Source organism: Oreochromis niloticus, linkage group LG22 (genome assembly GCF_001858045.2).
Source record: "Oreochromis niloticus isolate F11D_XX linkage group LG22, O_niloticus_UMD_NMBU, whole genome shotgun sequence".
Lineage (NCBI taxonomy): Eukaryota > Metazoa > Chordata > Actinopteri > Cichliformes > Cichlidae > Oreochromis > Oreochromis niloticus.
The window spans coordinates 17,427,736-17,452,635 of record NC_031985.2 but is presented as its reverse complement, the minus strand read 5'-3'; the positions used below and the strand labels follow the sequence as shown (position 1 = coordinate 17,452,635).

The following is a 24,900-nucleotide window of genomic DNA, read 5'->3' as shown; positions in this document are numbered from 1 at the left end:
AAGTAGCAGCCAGGTGCCGCTAATCAAATGTGCTTAACTGATCAACAGCAAGTGTAATACATAAACACTGTTCAGATGTGTTAGCATAATGCTGAGGAGTAGAGACATCAACAATGGTCTTAGAGAAGCCAATGTTTCTGCCCATCAGTGTGGGGAGGGTTATAAGGCCATTGCCATACAATTTTAAGTCCATTGTTCTGCACTAAGATTATTCACAAGTGCAAAACATTCAGGACAGCTGCCTGTCTTCCCACGAGCGGACGTGCCAGCAAATTTAACCCATGGTCAGACCAACAAACCCAGGACAAAAATACCCCAGGGCCTCGGTTAGCATGTTAAATGACATGATAGCACAGTTAGAAAAAGACTAAACAACTATGAATTGTTTGGAAGGGTTGCCAGAAGAAAGGCAGCCCTCTAAACAGCACACAACAACACAACTTAGGTTTGCAAAGATGGATCTGAACAGACTGCAAGACTTGTGGAACAACGTCCTTTGGACAGATGAGATCAAAGTAGATATTTGGCCATAATGCACAGCATATCAGCACAACTACCTCCTACCAACTGTCAAGCATAGTGCTGGAGGGGTGATGATTTGGGCTTGCTTTGCAGCCACAGAGTTAAATATGTACCCTTCTGTATACCAAAATATTCTACAGCCAAATGTGTTCGACCTAAACTGGGCATACCAGCAAATCTACAACAGAATGGTTGAAAAAGAATGATGTTATTTAATTAATGCTGCTAAATGTAGTACAGTTTTTCAGGGGACTGCAGAGTCCTATGACAACTGTATAAAGCCAATTATTTCAAATATTAAGATAATTTGCTTTAAACATTTCCCTTTTTTATGAACGTAGGAATTGGTTCTAACTTGGACTAATTAAGGGAAAAATATTTCAAGGAATCTGATTTCATTATTGTTATTTTTTCAGAATACTTGCAAATTAGTAAATTAGACATTAAAAGTGTTGTTTGAGTCACAATAGTATTAAGAATCAGTTATTCATCCATTAATAAAGGCTTAACAAAATAATCTAATAATCCCATCTGATGAAACCATTAATAAAGCCACACAAATATTAAAGAAGCACCGTTAACTCAGCATTTACAGCAACAACACTGTTGCGTTTTCTAATCATTTTAATAGAATGATTAGCAGATAAAAGTTAAAAATGGGAATAAAAACAGACATGGACAAGTACAAAAAAATCTGTCTTTACTTCAAGAGTTCAGTACCTTTCTGTTCCCCACCTGGTGTAGGACTCTCCGGTTCCTCCAGGTTCCACCAGGAGGCACCAGAGCAGAGCAAGAGCACAGCACGAATACCAGTACAAAATAAAAGGGAACAGCTGAGAGCAAGAAAAGAAAGGCAACTCGGACATTGATTAAAGAAAATTAAGGAAAGCGAGAAGAAAGAGAAACATCTTATACTGCTCCAGAAAAGTGAAAAATGGGTATTTTTTTTCTTCGTTCTTTTGTTATTTGGTCTACTTTAAGGTCTCCTGCAGCTCAGAAACCAGAATATAAACATCAACAAATCAGACACTTACTGCATTGGTTCACATGCACCCCCCTCGCCCATCTTGATTTTTTTTTCTTTTCTTTTTTTTTTGAAAAAGGACTATGCACATCTGATATGACATGATGTCACTACTTGCTATGCCAACACCACCCAAAAGCACTGATTTCACAATTTATGATGTACTGCAGAGATAAAAAGAAAACAGCTGACTCAAACGCACTGTATAAAAACAAAACGTCATATCGTATACAACCGAGACGCACGACTTCAACTCATTATTTTGATCATTGGCAGAGTCTGCGGCATGTTCACAGCTGATGGAAGATCCAGACAAATGTTTTGTCCTAATATTTACAACTGTTTCGACAGCATGATCCTCTGTGAAGTACAGATGAAATCTCAGTCCGAGTCTCCTTTGGATTATTCAGCACTGGGTATAAAATGATACAAGAAGTAAGAGTCAAAGAGTGTGTGTGTGGATGTGCAGGAACTGTTAAAAAAAATTCGTACCCCAGCTGACACTTAAGATTTCACAATACACATGATGCTGAGGTTTTTACACTGCAATATAGTGATGTTTTTCTCCATTTTCATTCACTTTCTTGCCATAAAAAAAAAAGAAGAAAAAAAAAGGCTAACATGTGATAGGGCAGTACTAGACTCAAGCGTTTTATAGTAAGATGCGAGTCAAATAACGTATCCTCCATTCATTTAGCCTTACTGTACACAGTTGTGGGAATATTTTAACATCACCTTCCCCGCCTAAAGTGTGTCTGTTTAAGTCGTCACCGCACCAATATGACACATGAGTGTATCGAGTAAATCACAGTCAGAGTAGGAGCTTCCGTGCCAGTCAGTCACAAACTGTGTGAGGTAGTGTGTTGGTGTCAGTGCTTTGCTGGTTGGCAGGCTAGAGATCTGAAGGACTGTGTAGTTTTAACATTCATTATGTTTTGACTCCTGTAAGAAGGAAGGGGGTGGGGGGGCAGAGGAGGAAAAATCATTTGCCGAGAGTCACTCAAAGTGCTATATATAAGCATGAAAGTCGATGAGCGCGTTTCTCTGTGTAGTGAACAAGTAAAGGGCTAGTCAAGAGAAAGCTGAGCAAGTAGCTGACAAGACACACACAGGTCATTCGGTTAGATCAGAGTCTCTATTTGTCCGTAGGCGCCCCAAATCAGTGCTGCTCTCTCTTCTACTCCTCAGCTCTCATTGGCCGCCACCAGCTGGCCTAATCCTTGGCGCACAAACACTGCCTGGATGTCCTTGGTCTTGATGCAGAAGTCACAAGCCCAAACAGCAGCACTCTCTCGAGTCAGCAGCCCATATGCTGGTTCCGTCAGGCCCGTGCAGTCGCGGTGGAACCAGCGCTGGCACGACGCCTCGCAAAGGATGGCGTCCTGGTCGTCGTGCACTTCTGCCATGCAGTGACCACAAGGGAAAATCATCCCAGAGCTGCCGAGTTTTCCAGGGCCAGAGCCGGGCCCGGTTGAGGGGGCAGCAGGGCCAGAAGGCAGGGGAGACTGGGTGTTTGGAGTTGACGTAGAATTAGAGGGAGGGTTTGGGTTGCTGCCGGGAGTGTTACCGCCATTGTTGTTGGTCATGTTGTTCTGACCTGAATTGGTGGCTGTATTTGACATGGGACCCCCAGTACCAGTAGTGCTGTTCTGTTGGTTGTAAGGGGTGGAGCCTGGTGCAGAGTTAGGTGGGGTTGACTGTTGCTGCTGCTGCTGGGTAGAGTTGTTAGAGTTAGGGGTGTTTGTATTGCTAGGGGGCTGTAGCTGACTTGGTGTTGGATGCTGGGGCTGACCTGATCCATTCAAGGGACCAGTGGGAGAAGAGTTGGGGTTAGGCTGTGGTGGTGCTGACGGAGGCTGAACAGGCGTACTGGCATTGGGCTGCTGGACATCAGAGTGGCCAGGGAAACCACCCCCAGGCTGAGGTGGGCCAGAATTTGGAGGCGGCCCAGGTGTTGTATTATTAGGAGGAGGGCCATTTGGATTCATGTTAAGCTGCTGCTGTTGCTGTTGTTGTTGTTGCTGCTGCTGCTGCTGAGGCCCAGGTGGTGCACCACCTCCACCGAAGCTCTTTCCATCCTCATTGCCTGGCCCCGGAGGGCTGGGGCCAGGGTAAGGGCCATCCTGTGAAGGCGGGAACTGTCCTTGAGGGGGAATTCCTGGCAAACCTCCCACCATATTGCCACCTGGGCCACCACTCATGCCTCCCATCATGTTCATCCCTGGACCCATGCCTCCTCCCATGGGAGGCAAGGGCCCTCTTGGGCCTCCACCACCAGGTAACGGAGGGCTGTTAAATGGGTGCCCACCCTGTCCGTGCTGCTGTGGAGGCATCCCAAATCGAGGGTGTGGTGGCCCCCCTCCTCCAGGTCCTCCCATACCTCCTGGGGACAACATGGGATTGAATCCTGGCCCTGGATGCATGGGTGGACTAAAGCTGGGTGGCATATTGAACTGAGAGGGGCCACCAGGAGGGAAGCCACCCGCTCCTCCTCCACCTCCACCGCCTCCACCCCCACCACCTCCAAAGCCAGGCATTCCTCCAAAACCTAGCTGGTGGTGGGGTCCGGCATTAGAGGGAGGGCCGAATGGGGGCCTCCGTCCAGGCTGGCCACCGCCCGGTCCTCCTGGTCCTCCCATGAAGTTCATACCTCCAGTCATTCTGCTTCCACCTCCATACCCACCTCCTCCGCCGGCACCTGGGCTGGGAAGAAATGGAGCACCACCTGGTCCACCTGCCCCACCAGGTCTGGATGGGGATGCAAAGTCATCGTCAAATGGGTTGGAGGCGACCAGATGGTCCACCATGGGGGTAGGAGGGGGTGCAAACTCAGTGAGGTGGGAGAAACCCGCAGCCTAAAACAGAGAACAAAATACACAATGCATTCTGAGACCAATTATTTAAATTCTCAGTCTAATAAATGTTTAGGTCAACCTGTTTACTGAGAAAATTCTCTTTAGTGTAGCAATGTAAACATAGTTTTGTGAAAAAGTATTTGTTCCCTTACAGATTTATTTTTTGAATATTTTTCACACTTAAATGTTTTAAATCATACAAATTTTAATATTATACAAAGATAACTCATGGAAATACAAAATGCTCTTTTTGTTTTTTTTTAAGTTATCACCATTAGGTGTTTGATAACTGGTATTGAGTTTTTCACATCACATGTGAAGGAATTTTGGCCCACTCTTATTTGCAGAATTGTTTTAATTCAGTAACACACAAGGCAAGGTTTTTGAGCATAAACAACCTGTTTAAGGTCATGCTAAAATACCTCAGATTCAAGTACAGACTTTGACTAGGCCACAAAACCTGTTTTTGATCATGCACAACAGCAAGAGGTGGACCTGCTGCTGTGTTTTGGGTCATTTTCCTGCTGCATAAGCAAAGTGAGCTAGAGTTTCAGGGCATGAACTGATTCGTGTTTTGTGGTTCCCTAAATTATGCCAGCTTCTCCAGGTCCTCGAGCAGCAAAGCAACCCCAGACCGTCACACTACCACCACCATGTTTTTCTGCTGGTACAATGTTTTTTTATGAAATGCTGTGTTAGTTTGACATCAGATGCAACAGGACTCAAACTTTCCAAAACAGTTTGTTTCATCAGACCACAGAATACTTTCACAAAAGTCTTTGGTCTTTGAATCATTAACGCTGACCTTAACTAAGACAAGTGAGATCTGTAGTTCTTTAGATGGTGTTCTGGGTTCTTTTCTGACCTCCTGGATGAGTCATTGATGTGTTCTTGAAATAATTTTGGTAGGCCGTTCACTCCTGGGAAGGTTCACTCTGTTCAAAGTTTTCTACATTAGTGGATAATGGCTGTCCCCGTGTTTCACTGCAACAGGCTGATAGATGTCACTGACTTTGTTTCTCAGCTATTTCTTTAGATCATGGCATGATGTGTTGCTTTTTGCTCTTTTTTTTTTAGCCTACTTGATTTTAGAACCAGGCAGGTTCTATTTGAGTGATTTCTTGATTCAACAGGTTTGGCAGTAATCAGGCCTGGGTGTTGGTGGAGAAACTGAACTCTACGTTCCAAAATATGTGGTTAATAGAGCAGGGCGATATGACCAAAAATATTTATCACGATATACATTTGAAAATTTGCGATAACGATATAACTGACGATATAATTGACACTAGACAAAATACTTTACAACTCCACAACTTTATTAGTGCAAAAAACCTCATCAATGTATTTTCACTTAAACAAGCAGCTGTTTTTTATGTGCATTAAAGTTATATAAAAATTTAACAGTGCAAATGCAAATTCCTTGCTGACAGTTTAACCAAAAGGCATTTCCAGTGGAAATTGGCCGACATATCCTCAGCATAACCATGTATAATATCCACAAAACTTAAAAGAGGTTATACACACACACAATACGGTAATATTATGTTGAAGCACAGTACGTATCACTCCGCGAGGCTCCTGCCTTAACCGTAATGCTCTGACAATCCATCAAGCAGTGCGAGTTCGTAGCTTAGCAAAGTCGTACTGAAACATCTGACAGATTTTCGAGCACCATGTACCACATTAAATCGTTTCGAGGTCAGTAAACACAACCAGAATTCATACATAAGGCACACGGGATTATAAGAGGCACTGTCGATTTTCAGAAAAATCAAAGGATTGATTTTAAGTGTGCCGTATTTTCCAAACAACACGGTAATAACGACGGCCCGCTAGCATGCGCTACCAAAAATAGTGCTTTGTTGTGTATCTGACGGACAAAAGCTAAACCAGTTCCACACCACTGAAGTTGCAGCATTTTTACAAACCAGTTCTGGTTCATTCGTTTCATTTAATGATCCACTTTAGCTCTTCTCATTCTGCGTCGCCGCCATGTGCGTATGTAAACATAGGCACTGCGCATGCGCGTTTTACCCATATTCTATCGCGATATTTCATTTTTCTATCGTTGCCCAAAATTACACCGGTATTACCGTGAACGGTATGATATAGCCCAGCCCTAGCGGTTAATGACATTTAAATAATGATTTAGAATTAGTTTTTGTTTGTTTGTTTGTTTCTTTGTTTTTTAATACAATTCCAGCAGACATTGGCTAGCTTTGTTCTCCTAAGAAAAGAAATCTCTTAAAAACAGCATTTTAAATTTAGTTGGGTTATATCTGTCAAATATTAAAATTTGTTTAATGATCTAAAAATGTTTGCATATGGCAAATATGCAAAATATATATATATATTTTCCACAGAGATTTCAATTTTTCACAGCACTGTAGATCACCAATAACTGTTTAGGTTGGAGAAACCTGCATTTAGCTGAGACTGAAAAAGTCACTTGAATGAGTGACGAAACGTTTCTCCCACTCAAAACGTTACGTCCAGATAAACAGAATCAACTTTTAACAGTTTTTACCTGAGCCGTGGATTTCCTTGCCTTTTTCTTCTCCGGGCTCTTCATCTGTGAAGCTGAAAAAGAAAAACATGAAAGGGAGGGGTGGAAAGATGGAAACACCATAAGTCACAACAAACACAGCATCCATGTCTCATGCTTTTGGTTCACCACCACACAGTAGCAGCATCACATTTGGATTGGCCAATACCCCTTAGTGACAGATTGGAGCAGCTTTAGACCTAGGGCCTCTTTGTCAAGTCCAACAGTTGAGATGGATTCAATGATGGGACATAGACTGGCATGAGGACAAGATGCTAAACATCCAGGCGTTATCATCACCAAGGTTATGAAGCCTTGAATCGCAAATGACCCAGGCAGACCAAATGACCCAGGCAAGAGGGAGAGAGGCCGCAAACAGAGGCAGAAGAGGTAAGGTCAATGAGGGAGACAGGAAAAGACGAAGACATGAGAACGAGGAAACGGAATTGAAGGTACATTGATAGCAAGATAGACATGAACCCCGTTCACAGATCCACTCTGTGAGAAACAGCCACCACCGGAGACAGTCGTGAAGTTTACATATGGGGGAGGCGAGAAGGGATTTGCTAACAGCACCAGTGCAGCCCATTGCAGCGCAGTAATGGATGATTCCGATCTGATTTGGAGATGGGTGAAATTAATTCCTACCTCTGCTTCGTTTTCCTTGTCCCGCCTGTAGTCTCCCCGAGTCGGCAGCCATTGGCTAATATGACTGTCGGTGAAGTGGCAAATCACCGTTCATATGCAAGAAAAAAAAAGTTAAAAATGACGACGTCTTGAAAGCTATAGGGCGACTAGGTGGATTCTGCCTTCAGGTCATGTCAGTAACGCTACCATTAATATCATCACAACATAAACTGGCACTCAGTGGTAACTAGATAAGCTGGCCCAGGTCTGCAAACTCCTTTCCAGCTGCAAATCTTTGGCCACGGTGTCTGTCACGCCGGGTTTTTGGTCACCAAATCACCGTCAGTTAAGACTGAGCACGTTCACGTTTTTTTGCAAGCCAGTTTCTACTAGCTGAGTGAAACTGGTTGCTTGATACCTGGCTCTGCTTGCCAGTACAAGCAGCAAGTTACAGAGCAACCCCCTCCTTCTCTCTCAATGATCACTTACAGATGTGTAGCTATGACCAGCTAGCTAACGCAAGCTAGTTACTACCTTGGCTAACTAGCTAGCCACGTTACTCAGTGTGGCTAGCTAGTAGCGACAAAAAATCCGAAAGCGTGGTTCAGCTTTCTACATCCAAGTGTGAACATATGCACTCAATTTCACTCATCAAAGCATTTATGACTTAAAGAAATCGGTTACGTTTTTGAAAAAAAAAAGCTGTTGTTTACTTTGCTAACATTAGCTTACTAGCTAACGTTAGCATGCTACTAATAGCCATCTTGCAGACTGTCTTGGAAGCAAACTGTACCCTTTCTCCGTTGCTCGCTCTGCTGTCCTTTAAATTGAAAATCTCTGGTGTGTCATTGCCAGCAAACCAGTCGTCACACGGTGTATGCTTGTTGGTTTCACCATTCAACTATAATTCATTCAAAAACGCAAATTTTGCCATAATTATCATGGCCTTCTATCGCAACCGGACAAAGAGGGATAAAGCGAGAGTATCGCGCACCGTGGAAGGTTACATCTCAAAACCAATATGGGGGTGTCGAAAGGTATCCGTAAAAACTATAAAGCGTACGTATAAGAAATTCTCTTAAAAGACCACTCGTATTGCATAATATATGAGAGTTTAAGATGATGTATTAGAAGAATTATCACTATTATCCTCGATCACCTTATTATTTGAATCTATAGAATATGTACACACCTTTGATTGACGTAGATGAAGCGGCCCAGAACGGACCATTTTCAACGATACCCTGTACAGTTAAAGTAGTGATGCACATCTTAAGTAGAAGTTGTTAATTAAGCACGTTATTAAGTGGCATATTGATGATCATTCACAAATATTGTATAAAAAATACGGATACTTTGAATGCAAAAACCATTATACAGTTCTGTACATGACCTACTGAGTGGGGAACCGCATAGAAAACCAACACAAATCCAGTTTATTTGCCACAGAAATTATACGAATAATATTTTACGATTTACCTGAGGTCACATCTTCACAATAACTATAACTTTAACTAGGTTAAAAAAAAGCAAGGGTCAGCGCAAATACTTAAATAAAAAATATATATCTGTCAGAGGGATCGTTTTGTGGAGTACTTGGGATGATGAATTAACCCTGTGGTGTTTACTTTGTGTAAATAATAAAGAAAAACAGTTAAAAAAAAAATCACATGGTTGAATTCACTTCTTGTTTGTCAATGTTTATGTATATAATTCTTTTTAAAAAAAATTAAGATTAAATATTAATAATGACCTAAATACAATATCCAACTGCATCTGTCAGTTTTATGAAAACTCGTTATGAAAAGAAAATGTATAAACGTAAGTGTCACTCTGCACTGTGAAATGCAGAATCTATAATAAAAACACAATTTTATGAGGCATTTATACTGATGTTGCTTCATTTCCATATTAAAATAGAGGTCTTTCAAATAAGGCCTATAAGGAATGATTAAAGTGTCACTGTCCTTGTTCGGCTACCTGGACACATGACTCTCTAAACTCCTAAAATGGATATTCTTCCACGCTGTCTACAATTAAAGGCTTATCACCGCCTACCATGTCCTGGCTCCCCCTTCTAGACCTCAGATACCCCCTCCTTTTCATACTCTAGGCACATCCAGGAGGGTCAGTGAAACAGTGGACAGTTTTTAAACTCAGAAAAGCCACCCTGGGAATGGGACCACAAATCAGAAGCAAGAAAACCCTGACATTCTTTCGGATCATCCCCCTCCGGAGACCTCTCTTCATTCAAAGGGAATAAACTTTTCCTCAGAGTAGAAAAGGGAACAGTTTTAAGAGATCACAGATGGGATAAAATTGCGGTATTTGTTACTGCCTGCCAAACAGGCATGAGAAACTCTTTTTTTTTAAATTCGAAATTGAAGATTTAAGAATAGATCCATTCGCTTACACGCTTTTATGACATGCTTTAAACTGAGGTGAGGAGATCCAGTCGACACAGGCTGTATCCTAGAATAAAGCAGCGGAAGTCTTTTGTTAGAAAGGCTGTGATTTCTAAAGGTGCGTCTCTGGGGCCCTGGTGTATGGAGATACAAAGTGCCGGAACAGGCAGAGAGGTTTGGAGGTTTCCATCCGAGTTACAATGGCAAAGTGGTTCAAAGAGTTCCCCATGAACCTGAAGAATGGTGCCGACAGGATCCGCTCAGTCTCCGAATCAGGCACGCAGCCGAGAGCCAATAAACCAGGTCTGGTGGCGAGCATCGGTACCAAAGCGCCGGCCTCCAAAACGGGCCATCGCAAAAACTCCTCTGCGGATAGCACGGGCGGAGGAGGAGGAGTAGGTGGAGGAGTCGGGTCTCTCCTGTCCGGAAGAAATCGAAAGAACTCGGCTATAGAGTTGAGTAGAAACGGCGTGAGCTCTCCGAAAGATGGGAAAGTTTGGGACAACCTCCTGTCTGGGAAAAGTCGCAAGAACTCCAAAGCAGAACCGGTGTTTGATGAGCAGCCCAGATCCATTAAGAGCTCTCCGTCTGCCCACGCATACATCAGTCGGCTGATCAGAGTGGACAAGCAGGACAAGAGTCCCAGCTTCAACAGCGGTACCATCACCAGCGCAGTGGCACCTGAGGCGGAGAAAGCAGCCAAAGAGCCAAAGAGCAAAACAGAAACCGTAAGTTTCCCTTTCAGATTTAGAAGGTTTAACCCTCCCTGTAAGATGCCCCATCAGATAAATACTACTTCTGGGATATGGATCTTTAAAAAAACCCATCTGATTTAAATCGTGTTGTTGTGTAGTTTGAAAATAATTGGAAAAGAGTGAAGACTAGCTAATTAAAAGAGGTCACCCCCCTGATTATCATTTAAAGGTGCTGCAGCTGTTGGTTCATTTAGATAGATAATAATTGTATCCAGAGAAAGAATATAGTGTTTCGTTATTTCATTAAAGATATTCCTCTGTGTTATATCCACTTGTTGCTTTTCAGATTAAGATTGCACACAGACCTCTGATGGGCCTTAAGAACATTTATTTTATTGTATTAAACAATAAATTATAAGAATTAGTTCCAACTAAACTCATACATTACACCAGTGATCCACAATAATATAAAAAATATCATCTGCTTACTGTGTTTGTTTGTTTCTGTACTTTATTCAGCCTAATCATACTAGTATAATAAAATCTTATTATATTCTTAGTTCTACAAACCTTTCAAGCAGTTGTGGAATAACGTTAACTGACACGGATGTAGCAGCAGTGAATCAAAACCGTCTGTTTGCACCTTGTAAGCAAACTCTCCACTGAGAGTCATCAAATCTGTTGGCAACAAAGTCGGCAGGATCCAGTCCAAGCTCTGAAAATTGATATTATTGTTTTGTTTTCTCCCATCCCCCTTTGTCTCTGCTTCCCATTGTGTCCTCTCCTCCTCCTCCTCTCTTTCCGCCTCTCTCTCTTTCTCTTCCTCTCCACCCCTCGCCCATACGCCCATCTTCCCCACCTTGAAAACAAAGCTGTGGTCAGACGTGAGGCCTTCACCTCCCTCTTGTGTATGTGATATGGCTCAGTGATGTCCTTTTATTCAACTCCTCCCTCTGCCTCATCCTTCTCTTTTACTACATTCATCCCATCCCTCCAGTAATGGCTATCATGTTATAAAAAGCAGAGGTTACTTGACACTCAGGCGCTAACCAAAGTGCCCTCCAGCTCAGTTTAAAAAACCCCACAGAATCATAGAAAAGTGAGGGAGGAGATGGTGAGAAAAAAAAATGACATCATTTGCAGTTGCTGCTGGGTTTGATCAGTCAAGTTCTTGTAGTTCTTGTCTTGCACATCTAAACTTTTGTTCTCCCATTTAGTGAAAAAATGATGCCTTTTCTTCACAGGGAGGAAGAATATAAAACTTGATCAAGGCTTAATATGTCTGTATACTTGTGCTGTCATCTGCACTACTTTGTCCTGCTGGATCCTTCTGAACTAAACCCCTTAACAGCTGTTGGTGTGCTCATTTACACTCGGCAGGCTGAGTTTTTTCGCCTTTATTCAAACTCCAAAGGCAGCTGGAAGTGATTTTAGGGAGGCAGTTTTTGCAGCCTGCCATTGTCTCTCATGGCTTGTAAAGTAAACAAGAAATTCTGTGTCACTGATAAGGTGACAGGACACTCGGGTGTGATTGATGCAGCAGAATAATTGAGGTTAAGTAAATGTGCAGAGACAATAGACTTCAGTACATGTGTAAAACAAGGCATTAAATATTCTTCTAACTGAAGCCTGTCTCGTTGTTTACTGCAGTTAATTTAGTACCTCGTTCCCAGCGTCCTCAGGGAAGCTGAGACTATATTTAGCACAAGAAAAAACATCTGGAAAATGCTCAGTTTTTTTCTGCTTATCTTCAAATTTTAGGATCTGGTGTAACTTTTTTCTTTGTATTAAATATTTTATGCTGAAATCTGTTCTTATTAAAAAAGGAGTACTATAAAACTTTTGTTCTGCCAAAAGAAAAAAAAGGCTCTGACAGGATACAGTGTAAAGGGTATTTTTCACTATTTTTGACATTTTATAGACAAAAAAACTATTACAATGGCTTCAAGGCCAACTTTTAATGAAAGCATTGTTAGTTTGAGCTGTATTTCATGCTAGAGATGATGGATGACATTATATTTAGCACCTGCTATAAGATAAGTCACATGTCCAGGGTGTACCCTGCTACTCTCTGTCTAAAAGCCGAGTGAAGTTTCAGCTGCTCGCGACCCTGAACCCTGACATATACTTCTACTTCTTACACTTGCTGATTGGGCATTTTGTTATTATGTTGTTACCTCTGACTCAGGTTGGTGTGTCCTGTTCATTCAGCCCATCCAGCTTTCTTGATTATTGATAGTTATAAATAGACCAGCATCCCTTAAATGTTCTAATTGTGATCATCAGCTGACAACATTTCTGCATTTTCTTTGTCTATATAAGATTACTGCTTGGGCTTTCCTACAGTTTTTCCTCGACCCTTCTAAAACTTTATTCTGAAAACCTTATTTTGTGTTTAAAGAATCTAATTATACATGAAAAAAGAATAATTTCACTGTGTTTTTAACCAGGTCATTATCCTTGAGGACTATGCGGATCCTTTTGATGCTCAGAAAACCAGAGAGCAAAGGGAGGCAGAGAGGGTTGGTGAGAACGATGGCTACATGGAGCCGTACGATGCACAGCAAATGATAACCGGTAAGACTTTGATCAGGATGCTCTGGTCTTTACTACCACAGGGTCCTCCTGTGACTGACAGCATTCCCATTTTGAGTCTCTCCAGGCAGCGCAGTGAGAACATGAACTCACTCCCGTAGCGCTCTCTCTGTACCCCATCTGGACAATGGGTGTAGTTTCCTGTTCCTGCTTCCTCTTTCCTGCCTCTGTTTCCTGGTACTATTCATTAAAAAGGAAGTTTGCCCTCAGTGCGCTCCCCCTGCATTTCTGACACAGTTTTGTGTAAACCCCCATATAGAGCTGTCGGACCATTAATCAAAACTTCCCAGCGTCAAGGAGGACTGGTGACCAGTCGTCCAATCACATGCTCCCCTGACCTTTCCTTCCATCAGTCCATTGTTTAAACTGAAAGAGTTACTCACAATAGCCCGCTGTGAATGAGAAAATGTTTTATTGCTGTAGTAGCTTCTAGTCTGGTGAGTGGCTGTGCGACTTCCACACCTCATCAGAGAAGTCTACTGAGGATGTGATGATGTGAATGAGTCAGTTTAAGAGTCTCAAATCATACTGAGGAAGTAAGCAGTGCACAATACTGTGACTCAGTATACAGCATCGTTATTAATCTTTATTTGGCAGCTGATCTCAGTGACTAGAACAAAATGTATTACATAGATAGAATAAATAATATTATATTAATGACTGTTTTACAATTATTTTACATCTAGTCATGATGTTGCTTTAAACTCCCCCCCCCCCCCCCAATTTGAGCATGATTAGCAAAAATGGTCTGGCAAAGATAAACACCCTTCTCTCATGGCCCGTGATTTATGTAGCCTGCTAAATTAATAGTGGTAAACACTTGTCTCAGTCTTTAAATGCATTGACCTCTTTAATGTGAAATGTAACGGCTTGTGGTTTTTCCCCTGAAGGTCGCTGTTTTATTTTATGAAAGCGTAATAACTTTCAACCTTGCTCTAAAACGCAGCAGGACTCTTCGCAATAATAACCTTTTTCTACTCTTTTGAAAACGCCTTAAGCTGCCTTAATGGGTTTGTTGTTGTGAATTGGCACATATGAATAAACCTGAATTGAAATCACTTTAGATTTTTGCTTGTTGACACTGACATAATAAAATAAGAAGACATCAAGATTCAAAGATTTAATTATTCTTTATTGCACATAACAAATCTCTGTGTAGTAGTTCTCTGCTTTAAACACAGACACGCTATGAATAGATATACACAATACATTAAAAGGCAGCATTGTAAACTTGACGTAAAGTGCAGTTGTCCAGTGCATGTCTCTGTGTTTTAAGGCATTAGATGTGTTAAAGTTTTGTGAGTGAAGCCTTATTATAGTTTTCTGTTCTCTATAATTACAACAGTCACAAACACATCAACCAGCTAATACGGGTTTTCCTGACAATAAAACCAGATTACTTTTAAACTATATTTTCATATTATCTCAATAAGGAATAATAAGTAATGAAACATGATAAATGTCGCAGAAATCTGCTCACTTTATGTATCTGGGGGATAAAAAAATCTGCCAGTATATCAGACTTTGAAATCAGCAAACCACCAAATAAATTGCTTGGGTTCTGATAATGATGCTCTGATATACAGCAGCAGTGCAAAAATTGCACTTTTATTCCTAATTTATCCAGTTAGCACAAGTAAGCACCCAACAGCTGCCGAGGAATGGACTACTGGAATTAGACTAGCAAATAAAATGGCTGTTAAAATGATGTTTATAAGGGTTCATTATCAAATAGTGACAGTTATGGTTACCTTAATGAAGATTCAGAACTACATTGACATGTGTTACATTATAATTAGAAGCACTCATTAAGAAGATGAACTTGGAAAAGAAACTGAATAATCCATTCAAATCAGTGGAACATATCAGAAGTCATGTTATGGACCAAAATCTATTCAAATGCATCTTATTAGCATTCATTTATGGATTAAGGATATTTACAGATTAGTAGTTGTAATGACAAATGATTAAGAATGAATATCTATGCCCTTCTTGATGTGTTTCTGTGGACTTCATGGTCACTAACTGTGGCAGCAGTGACTGCTTTTATTTAATTATTTTGGTCCAGAAATTTGATGCTAACTGCTCCGAGTGTTTTTTCAGTCTCCAGCCCGCAGCTGTTGATCTTCTTTATGCAGCTACTGGAGGTGATGCATCACTGCAGCCTTCCTCTCCAGGTTCAGGTGCTTATGTCTGTCATATTTTAATCTCATGCTTTCTAGAGATCAGACGTCGAGGATCTAAAGACCTGCTAAAGGTGTGTGTGGTGATGGAGGGGAGTGAGGGAACAGCGGATGAAGCTCATCCTGCCCCCGTACAGATCTATGACATCCCATACGAGGGAGGTGGTGACAGCGAGAAGACGGCAATCACGCGGCCAGAGCTGGACACTCGTCCCTCCACTGAGTACGAGCTACCCTGGGAGTGGAAAAAGGAGCATATTGTTAAAACCCTATCAGGTACAGTAGAATTTATTCATGTCTTTTCATACTACAGCCATGCAATTAAAGCCAACAGCAAGAAAAAACAAACAAAAAATAACATACATTTCTGCATCTGTGCACTCCTGAGTAGACTTTGCTCCACTTTTCAACCAGTTTCTTTATTGAAACAGTGTTTCTACAACCCAGCTAGATAAATGTGAAATATATCTGCTCAAAAGACCAGCCAGCACTAGCCTCACATTTATATTTTATTACTGCATAGACCAACTGCATACTGAAAAGCATCATGTAGCAGCATCAAAGTCTGTGTTATTATTTTATATTGACAGGAGGCTTCTGCACCCAGTTCAAACCGCAGTCAGCTGTTTCTTTACATAAATTCTTATCTTCTCGTGGTGCTCGTCTTCCCCTAGCACAGTTTGACAGCTCTGATCGCCCCGCCAAAGATGAGACGCCTCACCCTACACTTACTAGACAGCCCCAACATCCACCAGCCCAGCATCAGCATCGGAGGCAGAAAAGCTGGACCCAAAAGATTCTGAGATCCTCTCTGCCAGCCCTGCTGCCATCTTCTACCTCCAGCAGCAGCTCTGAAACCGAGGCCTGCTCCGTGGACCCCTCCCTGCCACTGGAAAAACAGAGGTGAGGAGATTCTTATGTACTCGTTGCACCAGGATAGTAACTGTTTCATTTTATTAATGTGAATCTTGACAAATGAAGTGAGGCAGAATCAGAGTTGTACCTCACAGTGGGGAATCTTCCTCATAGACACACATAAAACATTTTTCTCCAGGAATTTCATGGTCACAGTGTGCATCTGTTTCTTATTCTGGCTATAAATCTCACTCCAGAGCATTAATAAATTGTAGTGTTATGTAAGAGTAATGCTCATTTCCAAGGAGTTGCATAAAATGAGGACCTACACATAATCAGTTGCAGATGAAATGACATCTCCCTCGCTCCCACCCTCTGTCTCAGCTGGTACCATGGCTGCGTGACTCGGCAGGAGGCGGAGTTTCAGCTGCACTCCTGCAAAGAGGCCAGCTTCCTGGTCCGGAACAGCGAGTCGGACAACAGCAAGTACTCCATCGCCCTCAAGTGAGTGCAGTCTGAAAGTGCATTGACACTGTGTGGAGAGCTGAAATGTTGCTTACCTGAGTCATTGATGTATCACAAAATTAAAAGAAGTAAGCTAAAGAGCTTCATGTATATACTTTAATTAAGCTTTTTAAGACTGTTCAACGTTTTTGCTTAAAATCATATCTTTATATGTGAGCAGTATGGCTTCATGTTGAATATAGAGCTACCAGGGAGGAGGAAAAGAGAAGCACCTCAGAAGATTCATGGATGTACTGAAGGAGGACATAGAGAAGGTTGACAAAAGAGCACAGGGATAGGGTGCAATGGGGGCAGATGATCCACTATGGAGACTGAAAAAGGGAGCAGGCAAAAATATGCAACCAGTAAAATAGTCTTACATATACACATGAAGCTGATTTATAAGTAAATATATCCAAGTTACACTTCATATGCAGGATACAGATATTTTTATTCAGATTTTATATTTCAGTAACTAATTTGAAGCTAAGATTCCCACTTAAAGTACAAAGTTGAACAGGGAAGAGAGACAGACTACTGCTGGTTTTGCCCATCTGTTATCAGTTTTGGATGTTCAGCAGCGCAGTCAAATCTTGTTTTCCTTTTCCTCTCCTCTGTTTGTGTTTGTGTGTGTGTGTGTGTGTGTGTGTGTGTGTTTGTTTGTGTGAGTCAGGACCAGTCAGGGATGCGTTCATATCATTGTTGCCCAAACTAAAGAAAATGGCTACACCCTGGACCAGAGCAGCTGCGTGTTCCCCAGCATCCCAGAGGTGGTGCACCACTACTCCACTCAGCGTCTGCCTTTCAACGGAGCAGAGCACATGACCCTGCTGCACCCAGTGCCTCGCATCCACTGACTCAATCATAACTTAGCTTGACTATGCAAAACAAACACACCCCTGGATGTGAGTAAGGGAGAAGAAATGGTTCCAAAAAGCAATCAAAACATCAGCTCTGATTTCAGGGAACTATCATCCATACAGCAAACTAACCCTGCCTTATGTGGTTTTTTTTTTAATTATCTTCATTTCATCACCAAATTGACTGCGACTGTCTCCATATCTAAAATTTACAATTGGCTGCTTCCTTTATTTCACTTTGATGTGCAGCTCATGCAAAACATCCATGCTGCTGTTTTGCATGTGAGCAAGCTCAGCAGGGACGATGGGGCACTTTTACTGATAAAAAGTCACTTGGAGTTTGTAAACACACAAGATGTTTTAATCACTCACTATGTTTATGACAAAAGCTACAATGTGACACAGTCTGTGAAGCAGAAAGTACTTTTGCGATGGAGACCTAACGTTTCAGTTCAGTTGGCTCTCTTTCGCCCTCTAGTGGAGCTGCTGGACATTGTACCAAATTCCTAACAAAAAGAATTCTCCACACACAAAAACCCATGCACATAAGCATTTAATTCCACTTACAAAAATATGAACAAAGCCCATCTATTTTATGTGTATCATCTTAATGCATTCCTAATTTATGATTGTATGCTTGTTGGTTATCTGTAACCACGGTGCCTTGAAGATTTCCACTGTGTTACTGTGAATGAGGGTGTTGTTTCTGCTGTATTATCTGCACTGTGAAGAGTTGGTGATTCACCCTGGTGCAATGTGCTTGAAGACATGAAAGCTTTACAATAGTTAGAGCTGATGCTGAATTTTAATGTCTGGGTCCAGCTTAATGAGACTTTTGTGGGAGCACGTGTAAAGGAGTTCTGCATATTACTGTGATTTGTGGTAAGAAAACTTTAGGTAACATTTTTTAATATGGCCCACGACTGACGGTGTAATTCACCTATAAATGAACAGAATTTAGAAGTTACAATGTAATTATATATATCTACAAATTCTTAAAGTTAGGTACACTAGAATATGCGGGAACCAAGTCAGGTTTTTACAGAAATAAACAATAATACTGTAACCTAACCCTTACGTGATTTTAAGGTGTTATACACAATGAAGACACTCCCACTTTCTGTACACTTCTTTTGAAAATTATTGTTGATCAGTGATTGTGAAAAAACAAACAAACAAAAAAATAGGTTAGACTTGGCTTCAGGGGCGGATATACAGGGGGGGCGGTGTGGGGCAACTGGCCCCAAGCTGTAGAGCCTTGCCCTCCTTTTATGTCTTTAAAATACTTGTAAAAACTAATTGTCTAAAATTACCCACCTAAAAATTGTCTTTGTTTTCTTAGAAGAGATAATGATACAATAAATAGTTTTAAAGTGTTTTTGTGGATATTTTGTTGACTCCATTAACAAATATGGGATTTTCACTACTTCACTGAAGAGTTATGAGCCACCCTGCCTCAATCTCTCGCCCCTCATTTGCCCCCCTATGTAAAATTTTGTAGATCCGCCACTGCTTGGCTCCACAATTAGGTCACATAGATCTGCAAGTTGTGTTGTTCATGTTTTCTTGTAAGATTGTAAGCAAGAAGAGTCTTTATCACATTTTTATTGGTAAAATAAAAAGACATTTAAATAATGGAACATCCACAATACACATCAACATAAGGAACATTCAAAAAAGATGCAAACAAAGAAAAGAAAAAGAAAGATACAAATGTAAAGTGGCAAGGTTATTCCACTCCATATTATGACCTCCCAAAAAAGATGGGGGAAATATTTTGTTTTTCTGTAAAATTACCATAAAAATTACACTTAAAATCACTTGCACAGTATTTTAATTTACTTATAGTATTTTTTATATATCTTTGTTTCCTATAAAAATCTGACTTGTTACTCCCTTATATTAGTGTGCCTACTTTTTAAGTATTTGTAGGTAAATATAGTTACATAGTAATTTTAAATAAAAGAAGTGAAATTCCATTTAATTACAGGGCTCCTACAGTAAAAGTGCATGAAAGAAATGCCAGTCTCGTCTCTGTTTAACGTTCCCTTGTTTCTAATGCTGCTATCCCTCAGGTGTAATGCCCTCTGGTGCTAAACGGCAGAAGCACAAACTGGTGACTGTATTATATTCACTGAAGTCTTAATGTGTGTTTCTTCTTGCATTCTAAATCTAAAATATTTGGCATCGTGTCTTTACTCTTAAATGCTGGAATTCATTTTTGTACCACTTTGATCTACAGCTCAGTCTCCTGTTAAGCTGTCAGCTGACAAGAAAATACAGTCCTTCCAAAGGTTACATTTGGCTTTATTATACATTTTTGGAGGTCTGCCATTAACATGTCTCTTCAAAGATTTTATGGGAGTTCAGTTCAAACAGTAGTAATCCGAGGAGACACACCTGCTATACATTTCATTCTTTTTTTTTTATTAGTCTCTTTTGATATATGAAAACCTATTGTGTGAACACTGTAGAGCAGATTATAATAAAAGGTCCCGAATCTCAATGCTGGATATCCCCTGTGAGCCTGTCTCTGATCCCAATAAATCAGCAACATAAACAGCAGAATGTGAGGGTATTTGTGTCAGTGATGCGTGCGCTGAAAGACAGAGAGAGATCAAAGTGTCCCAACATCCCAGAGGAGCCGAGTGACTGAATGAGGGCATTTTTGAGCACAATGAATCTTTAAATGTGAGAGATTGATTGTGGTTTCAGCAGTTTGATAATTTACCTGGAAGTTTAGTACTCTGTGCTGATAATGAGGAGACAGAATAATATTCCAGGTTAAGGGCAAAAGTCCAGTGGGGAGTTCAGGTGAGTATCATGTTAAGAACAAACGGCTGACGTGAATGCAATGAGCACCCGGCATGTGCCGTGTGTAGATCTAAGATAAATGCAGTGCTAAAAACAGACAAAGAGGTAGAGTAGTATCATTACAACCATGTCAAGGACACTTAATGTGAAGGGGGAAAAAACAGGAGCAATTGACACCATCACTCTCTCATTCCCTCCTTTTCTTACGTATCATTCGCCCCTCTCCTTTACCTTCTTCACCCTGTCGGTGTTATTTGAGGTTGTCTCCTTGACTCTCACGGAGGACACCGTCACCGTGCGTGATGCCAAGAGTTTGTGCTTTAGCTCATTAAGGAGAGCCACAAGTTGGGTTTCATTAGTCCTAATATGGAGATGACTTTCAGCCTTCTCACGAGTGTTGTCACGTCATGGATATTTGTTTGCCGTTACCCGTTTAAGCAGTTCATCGGTGTCGGGTGACTTACGTAGCACGTCTTTTAACCTGCTTGGCTACAAAAATAAACCTGTTTTGTTTTTTTAATGTTCGCAAAACCACACAGAGATTATTTAATTAAATAAACTAACAATATTTCAAATTCTGAAATAAATGCAAGAATATAGAAATAGAGGCTTTATCAACAAAACATACTGAAAGATGTCAATCTGCAGAAAAATGATCCTCGTGAGCAACATTATTTGTGTAAATCTCTCTTATAAGATTTAGTACAGTGTTCTCAAACTTTGTACCTCAACTTAGTCACAAGATAAATCTGTGGGGTTGCGAGATGATTGAAAAATTCTTCCTTTCAGACTTTTCTCCATCTTGATCTTCTTAGCTTTAACTCTAAAGTGCTCTTTGTGTGTGCGTGGTCAAGTTGGTGGTTTGTAATACACTTTTAAAGATTATTTCAGAAGAAGTAAGAATTGTAATTTAAATGGTCATGCAAAAGCATAAAAAATTCCTGAAGTTCAATTAAAAGAAACAAAAAGCACCTCAGAAGTTGAGGTAATGCCCTTTTCACTAACAAAGCCTGCTGTTTATGAATGTAATCCACTTGCTTGCTGACTTCTTTCTGGCACTGTGCTGCACCCACAAGGTCTCCCTGCGGTCTTCTATCAAGATGGATTTCATGAAGCGGAGGAAAGCAGGCCTTCTCAAATTCTACCCAAGAGGGGGGGGGATACACCTGGAAAAGAATGAATCGTCAAATGATATAGACCTGGAGCCACCTATGCTACTGTATACTCGAATGACTAATTTTAGTTTGCTCTCACATCAGTGCCATCAGGGCTGTCATGCAATCGTTGAGCCCCTCTCAGGCTTGCATGACAGCCTGACATGATCGCTTCAGGATTCGCTGCCTGATGGACAGGGTGGCTTGACATCTGGGTGTCGCTTGACCTGCTCTGTTGGTAACCGAAGTGTTCCTGCAGGTCCTTATCAGATGCATCAGACTCTGTGCCAGAGACATGGCCTGGCTTTGTAATGCTCATCTCCTCTCCTCACACAGGATGCACCTGCCATGCGGAGACTGTTGTCTTTAAGTCTAAATCAGCTCACCTCACGAGGTCAGGCGTGCTCTTAGACACTGTTTGCAGGATGTCTCCGCGCTGTTGTTCATCCCTGTGTGGTTGAAAAGGTCATTTGACTGAGAATTAAGTAACTGCTCCGAAGCATATCTCATGCGGCATGTCTGTCTCACCCTGATTCACAGCTGATAAACCTCAGCTACAAGCCTATAATTCACCGGACAAACCCAGGACTGCTCTCAATATACGTATAAAACAGAATCGCAGAGTTAGGAAAAGTACTTTTCATGCGATGCATGTTGTTCTCCTAAGACTTCTGCACTAGTACACTGCTCAAAAACTTAAAGAAAAACTTCAGAAAAAGAAAGAAAACTCACAGTAGGAAAAAAATGCTGGATATCTATAGTGACATGGACACAATAATGAGTTAGGAGTGAAAGGATGCCGTATTGCTTGATGAAAATGATAATTATCTACATACAGAGGCCTGGATTCAAAGACACCACGAAAATCAAATTGAAAATGATGCAGGCTAGTACATTTTGCCGAAATTTTATTGCTTTTATGAATGGCTGACAATGATGGCGCATGCTACCAATGATAGAACAGATGGTTTCCTGAGGAAGTTCTTGGACAGTCTGAGGTGCAACCTGGTGGAATTGGATGGATCGAGACACAACGTCCCAGAGCTGTTCTAGTGGATTTAGGTTAGGTGAACGTGGGGGGCAGTCAATGGTATCAATTCTTTTATCCTTTAAGAACTGCCTGCATATTCTCCCACATGAGGCATTGTTGTACACCAGGAGGAACCCAGGACCCACTGCACCAGTGTAGTATCTGACGGTGTGTCCAAGGGTTTCATCCATTTCATCCTGATATCTAATAGCAGGTCTGTGTGTCTCTCCATGGATATGCCTCCCCCAGACCATCACTGACCCACCACCAAACTGGTCATGCTGAACAATCTTACAGGCAGACCCTTTCTTGTCTGTCACATGTGCTCATAGCGAACCTGCTCTCACCAGTGAAAAGTACAGGGTGCCAGTGGTTGAAGCACCAATTCTGGTATTCAACGGCAAATTCCGATCGGGCTCCACTAGAGGACACCGGGCCTAAGGCAAAGTTTTGTTTCTGAGTGTTTGATCAGAGACATTCACACCAGTGGCCTGTTGGAAGTCATTTTGTAGCTCATCCTGTTCTTCTTTGCAGAAAGGACCAGATACTGGGCTTGGTGATGGGTTAAGGACCTTCTACAACCCTGTCCAGCTCTCCCAGTGTAACTGCCCATCACCTAGAATCTACTTCATCCACTTGAGACTTTGATGGGAGATGCAGCAAACCTTCTAGAAATAACATTTATTGATGTTCCATGTTGGGGGACTTGGACTTTCACTTCATGACTCTGACCCTACTCAAGTGCAAAACTAGTGAAAAACAGTCTGAAAAGACGAGCAGGAAAAAAAATGTCAGTGACCTGTTTTGAATGTTGTGTCGTTGTTGCCACTCCAGCACACTTGTTGTTAATTTCATTAACACCAAAGCAGCTAAAACTTTGGCACTTTTACCCAAGTAAAATATATGACGTGTGCCCTCCTTGTGTGTTGCAGATTGACTTGACTTGGTATCGCAGACTTGTACAGAAAGGCAAGCAGAGCTGACAAACCAGTTTGCTTCACTAGATTCAGGTGACAAACAAATCAAACTAAATTCCATTTCAGGATTTTGTGCTGCCTGTCTTTCACATGGAATAGTGGCTTTCCTGCATCTTGTTGCTCTCGCTCTCGACATCTTTATCTTTCTACCCTTCCTAGAGTTTTACAGTTATTTATTTGAAGTGACTATAAACATTTACAGGCAGTTTCCCTGACACTGATTAACTCAAATGCTCAAAGCAAAAAGGAAGAATTCAGTAAAGATCTTCACTAAAAACAGTCTAAGATAGCTAGACAGCTGGGAAGCCAAGCTTTGAAATGTGCAGCATAGAGGGAGAATATTAGAATTACAAATTTAATTCTGCAGAATTAGGTCCACTGTTATGATCTGTATATTTTTTTCCTTTTTCCCCCCTTGAATGCTAGATCCATGTGTGTGTTGTACTGCAAACTTTTCTCTTATTTACTTTCCTTACTGCAAGTGGTTGAAACTAATCATTGCTCTGGAATGAAACAAGAAAAGTAGTAAACAAGACCGTTAACAGCCATTAAAGGTCGTTTGCTTTGCCTCGGGCCAAAACGGGTTAACATTTACACACGTTGTTTTGAAATCATTACCTGTTTGCGGGCTCCGCACCTCGAGCTCAAATATTCAAACCGACCAACCAGAGGACACCTCTGGAAAACACAGAGGGCTGAGGAATGAAAGCGGATCGCTTAAGCCACGCCCGCTGACGCACTGCTGACCTGGAATCAGTTTCTTAATATTGCTGAAGGTAAGAAGAGCAGGTAGTTGAGCTCATCAGTGTCCAAGCACAATTACACCTCCAAGTGAAATCCCTCAGAGGACTGAAAGGAGAGGTTCTAATGTAACTCATCTGCTTTGTGTTTCCTCTCCAGCCATATTTTTAAAGTGACGAGCAGCTGCAAAAGCCAATGAGGTGGAAGAGGACGTGTTGATTTACTGATCTATGTGTGCGTGCGTGTGTGAGAGAGGGACAGTTAGTGTGCTCACAGTCACAGCAGCTTGAGCATTCCTCTGTGATTATACCACCACTTTCCAACTTACATACTTGACTGATGTATTTCATAAATTGGATCCATTCTCTGGCTTTGCTGTCCCTCTTTTCATTTACACACACACACAGGCATATGCACAAAAGCACTCATTATTTTTGCCTCACACTCGCTCTTTTTCTTTCTCTCCTCCCTCTGTCTTCCTCTTTTGAAGAAGTTTTCTTTGCACTTCCAA

At 41.4% G+C, this 24,900-nt stretch overlaps 2 protein-coding genes and 1 long non-coding RNA gene across 5 annotated transcripts; 1 reads left to right on the top strand and 2 right to left on the bottom strand.

The window, feature by feature from the left end:
• Positions 1–1,110: 1,110 nt before the first annotated feature.
• Positions 1,111–8,584, bottom strand: pygo2 (pygopus homolog 2 (Drosophila)). 3 transcript variants are annotated; one of them, XM_005457241.4, is made up of 4 exons: positions 8,370–8,584; positions 7,598–7,661; positions 6,932–6,984; positions 1,111–4,401 (listed from the first exon to the last, which is right to left on the bottom strand). In XM_005457241.4, exons 2-4 carry the CDS (start codon positions 7,647–7,649, stop codon positions 2,731–2,733), a joined length of 1,776 nt encoding a protein of 591 aa, XP_005457298.1. In that variant the 5' UTR covers positions 7,650–7,661; positions 8,370–8,584; the 3' UTR covers positions 1,111–2,730. The 3 variants fall into 3 exon arrangements, with proteins under 3 accessions (XP_005457298.1, XP_013131350.1, XP_005457299.1); XM_013275896.3 differs by having other exon boundaries at positions 7,598–8,584; XM_005457242.4 differs by lacking the exon at positions 7,598–7,661.
• Positions 8,585–9,408: 824 nt separating this feature from the next.
• LOC100710074 (SH2 domain-containing adapter protein E) lies at positions 9,409–18,956 on the top strand. The gene is made up of 6 exons (XM_003452492.5): positions 9,409–10,709; positions 13,127–13,253; positions 15,494–15,730; positions 16,129–16,357; positions 16,694–16,813; positions 17,487–18,956. The coding sequence occupies exons 1-6, from the start codon at positions 10,182–10,184 to the stop codon at positions 17,668–17,670; spliced, it is 1,425 nt and encodes a 474-aa protein (XP_003452540.1). The 5' UTR covers positions 9,409–10,181; the 3' UTR covers positions 17,671–18,956.
• LOC102079974 (uncharacterized) lies at positions 18,372–24,454 on the bottom strand. Its single transcript, XR_266804.4, has 3 exons — positions 24,267–24,454; positions 21,742–22,090; positions 18,372–21,653 (listed from the first exon to the last, which is right to left on the bottom strand). It is a non-coding gene; the product is annotated as an uncharacterized LOC102079974 (long non-coding RNA).
• Between the last annotated feature and the right edge of the window lie 446 nt (positions 24,455–24,900).

Bases quoted from the DNA above. Each gene is read 5' to 3' on its own strand.
- pygo2 (XM_013275896.3), bottom strand. From the start codon at position 7,649: ATGGCTGCCGACTCGGGGAGACTACAGGCGGGACAAGGAAAACGAAGC. The intron at 6,985-7,597 runs GTAGGAATTAAT...TTTCTTTTTCAG, and splicing joins ACAAGGAAAACGAAGCAGAG to CTTCACAGATGAAGAGCCCG. The intron at 4,402-6,931 runs GTAAAAACTGTT...TCTCTGTTTTAG, and splicing joins CAAGGAAATCCACGGCTCAG to GCTGCGGGTTTCTCCCACCT.
- LOC100710074 (XM_003452492.5), top strand. From the start codon at position 10,182: ATGGCAAAGTGGTTCAAAGAGTTCCCCATGAACCTGAAGAATGGTGCC. The intron at 10,710-13,126 runs GTAAGTTTCCCT...GTTTTTAACCAG, and splicing joins CAAAGAGCAAAACAGAAACC to GTCATTATCCTTGAGGACTA. The intron at 16,814-17,486 runs GTGAGTGCAGTC...TGTGTGAGTCAG, and splicing joins AAGTACTCCATCGCCCTCAA to GACCAGTCAGGGATGCGTTC.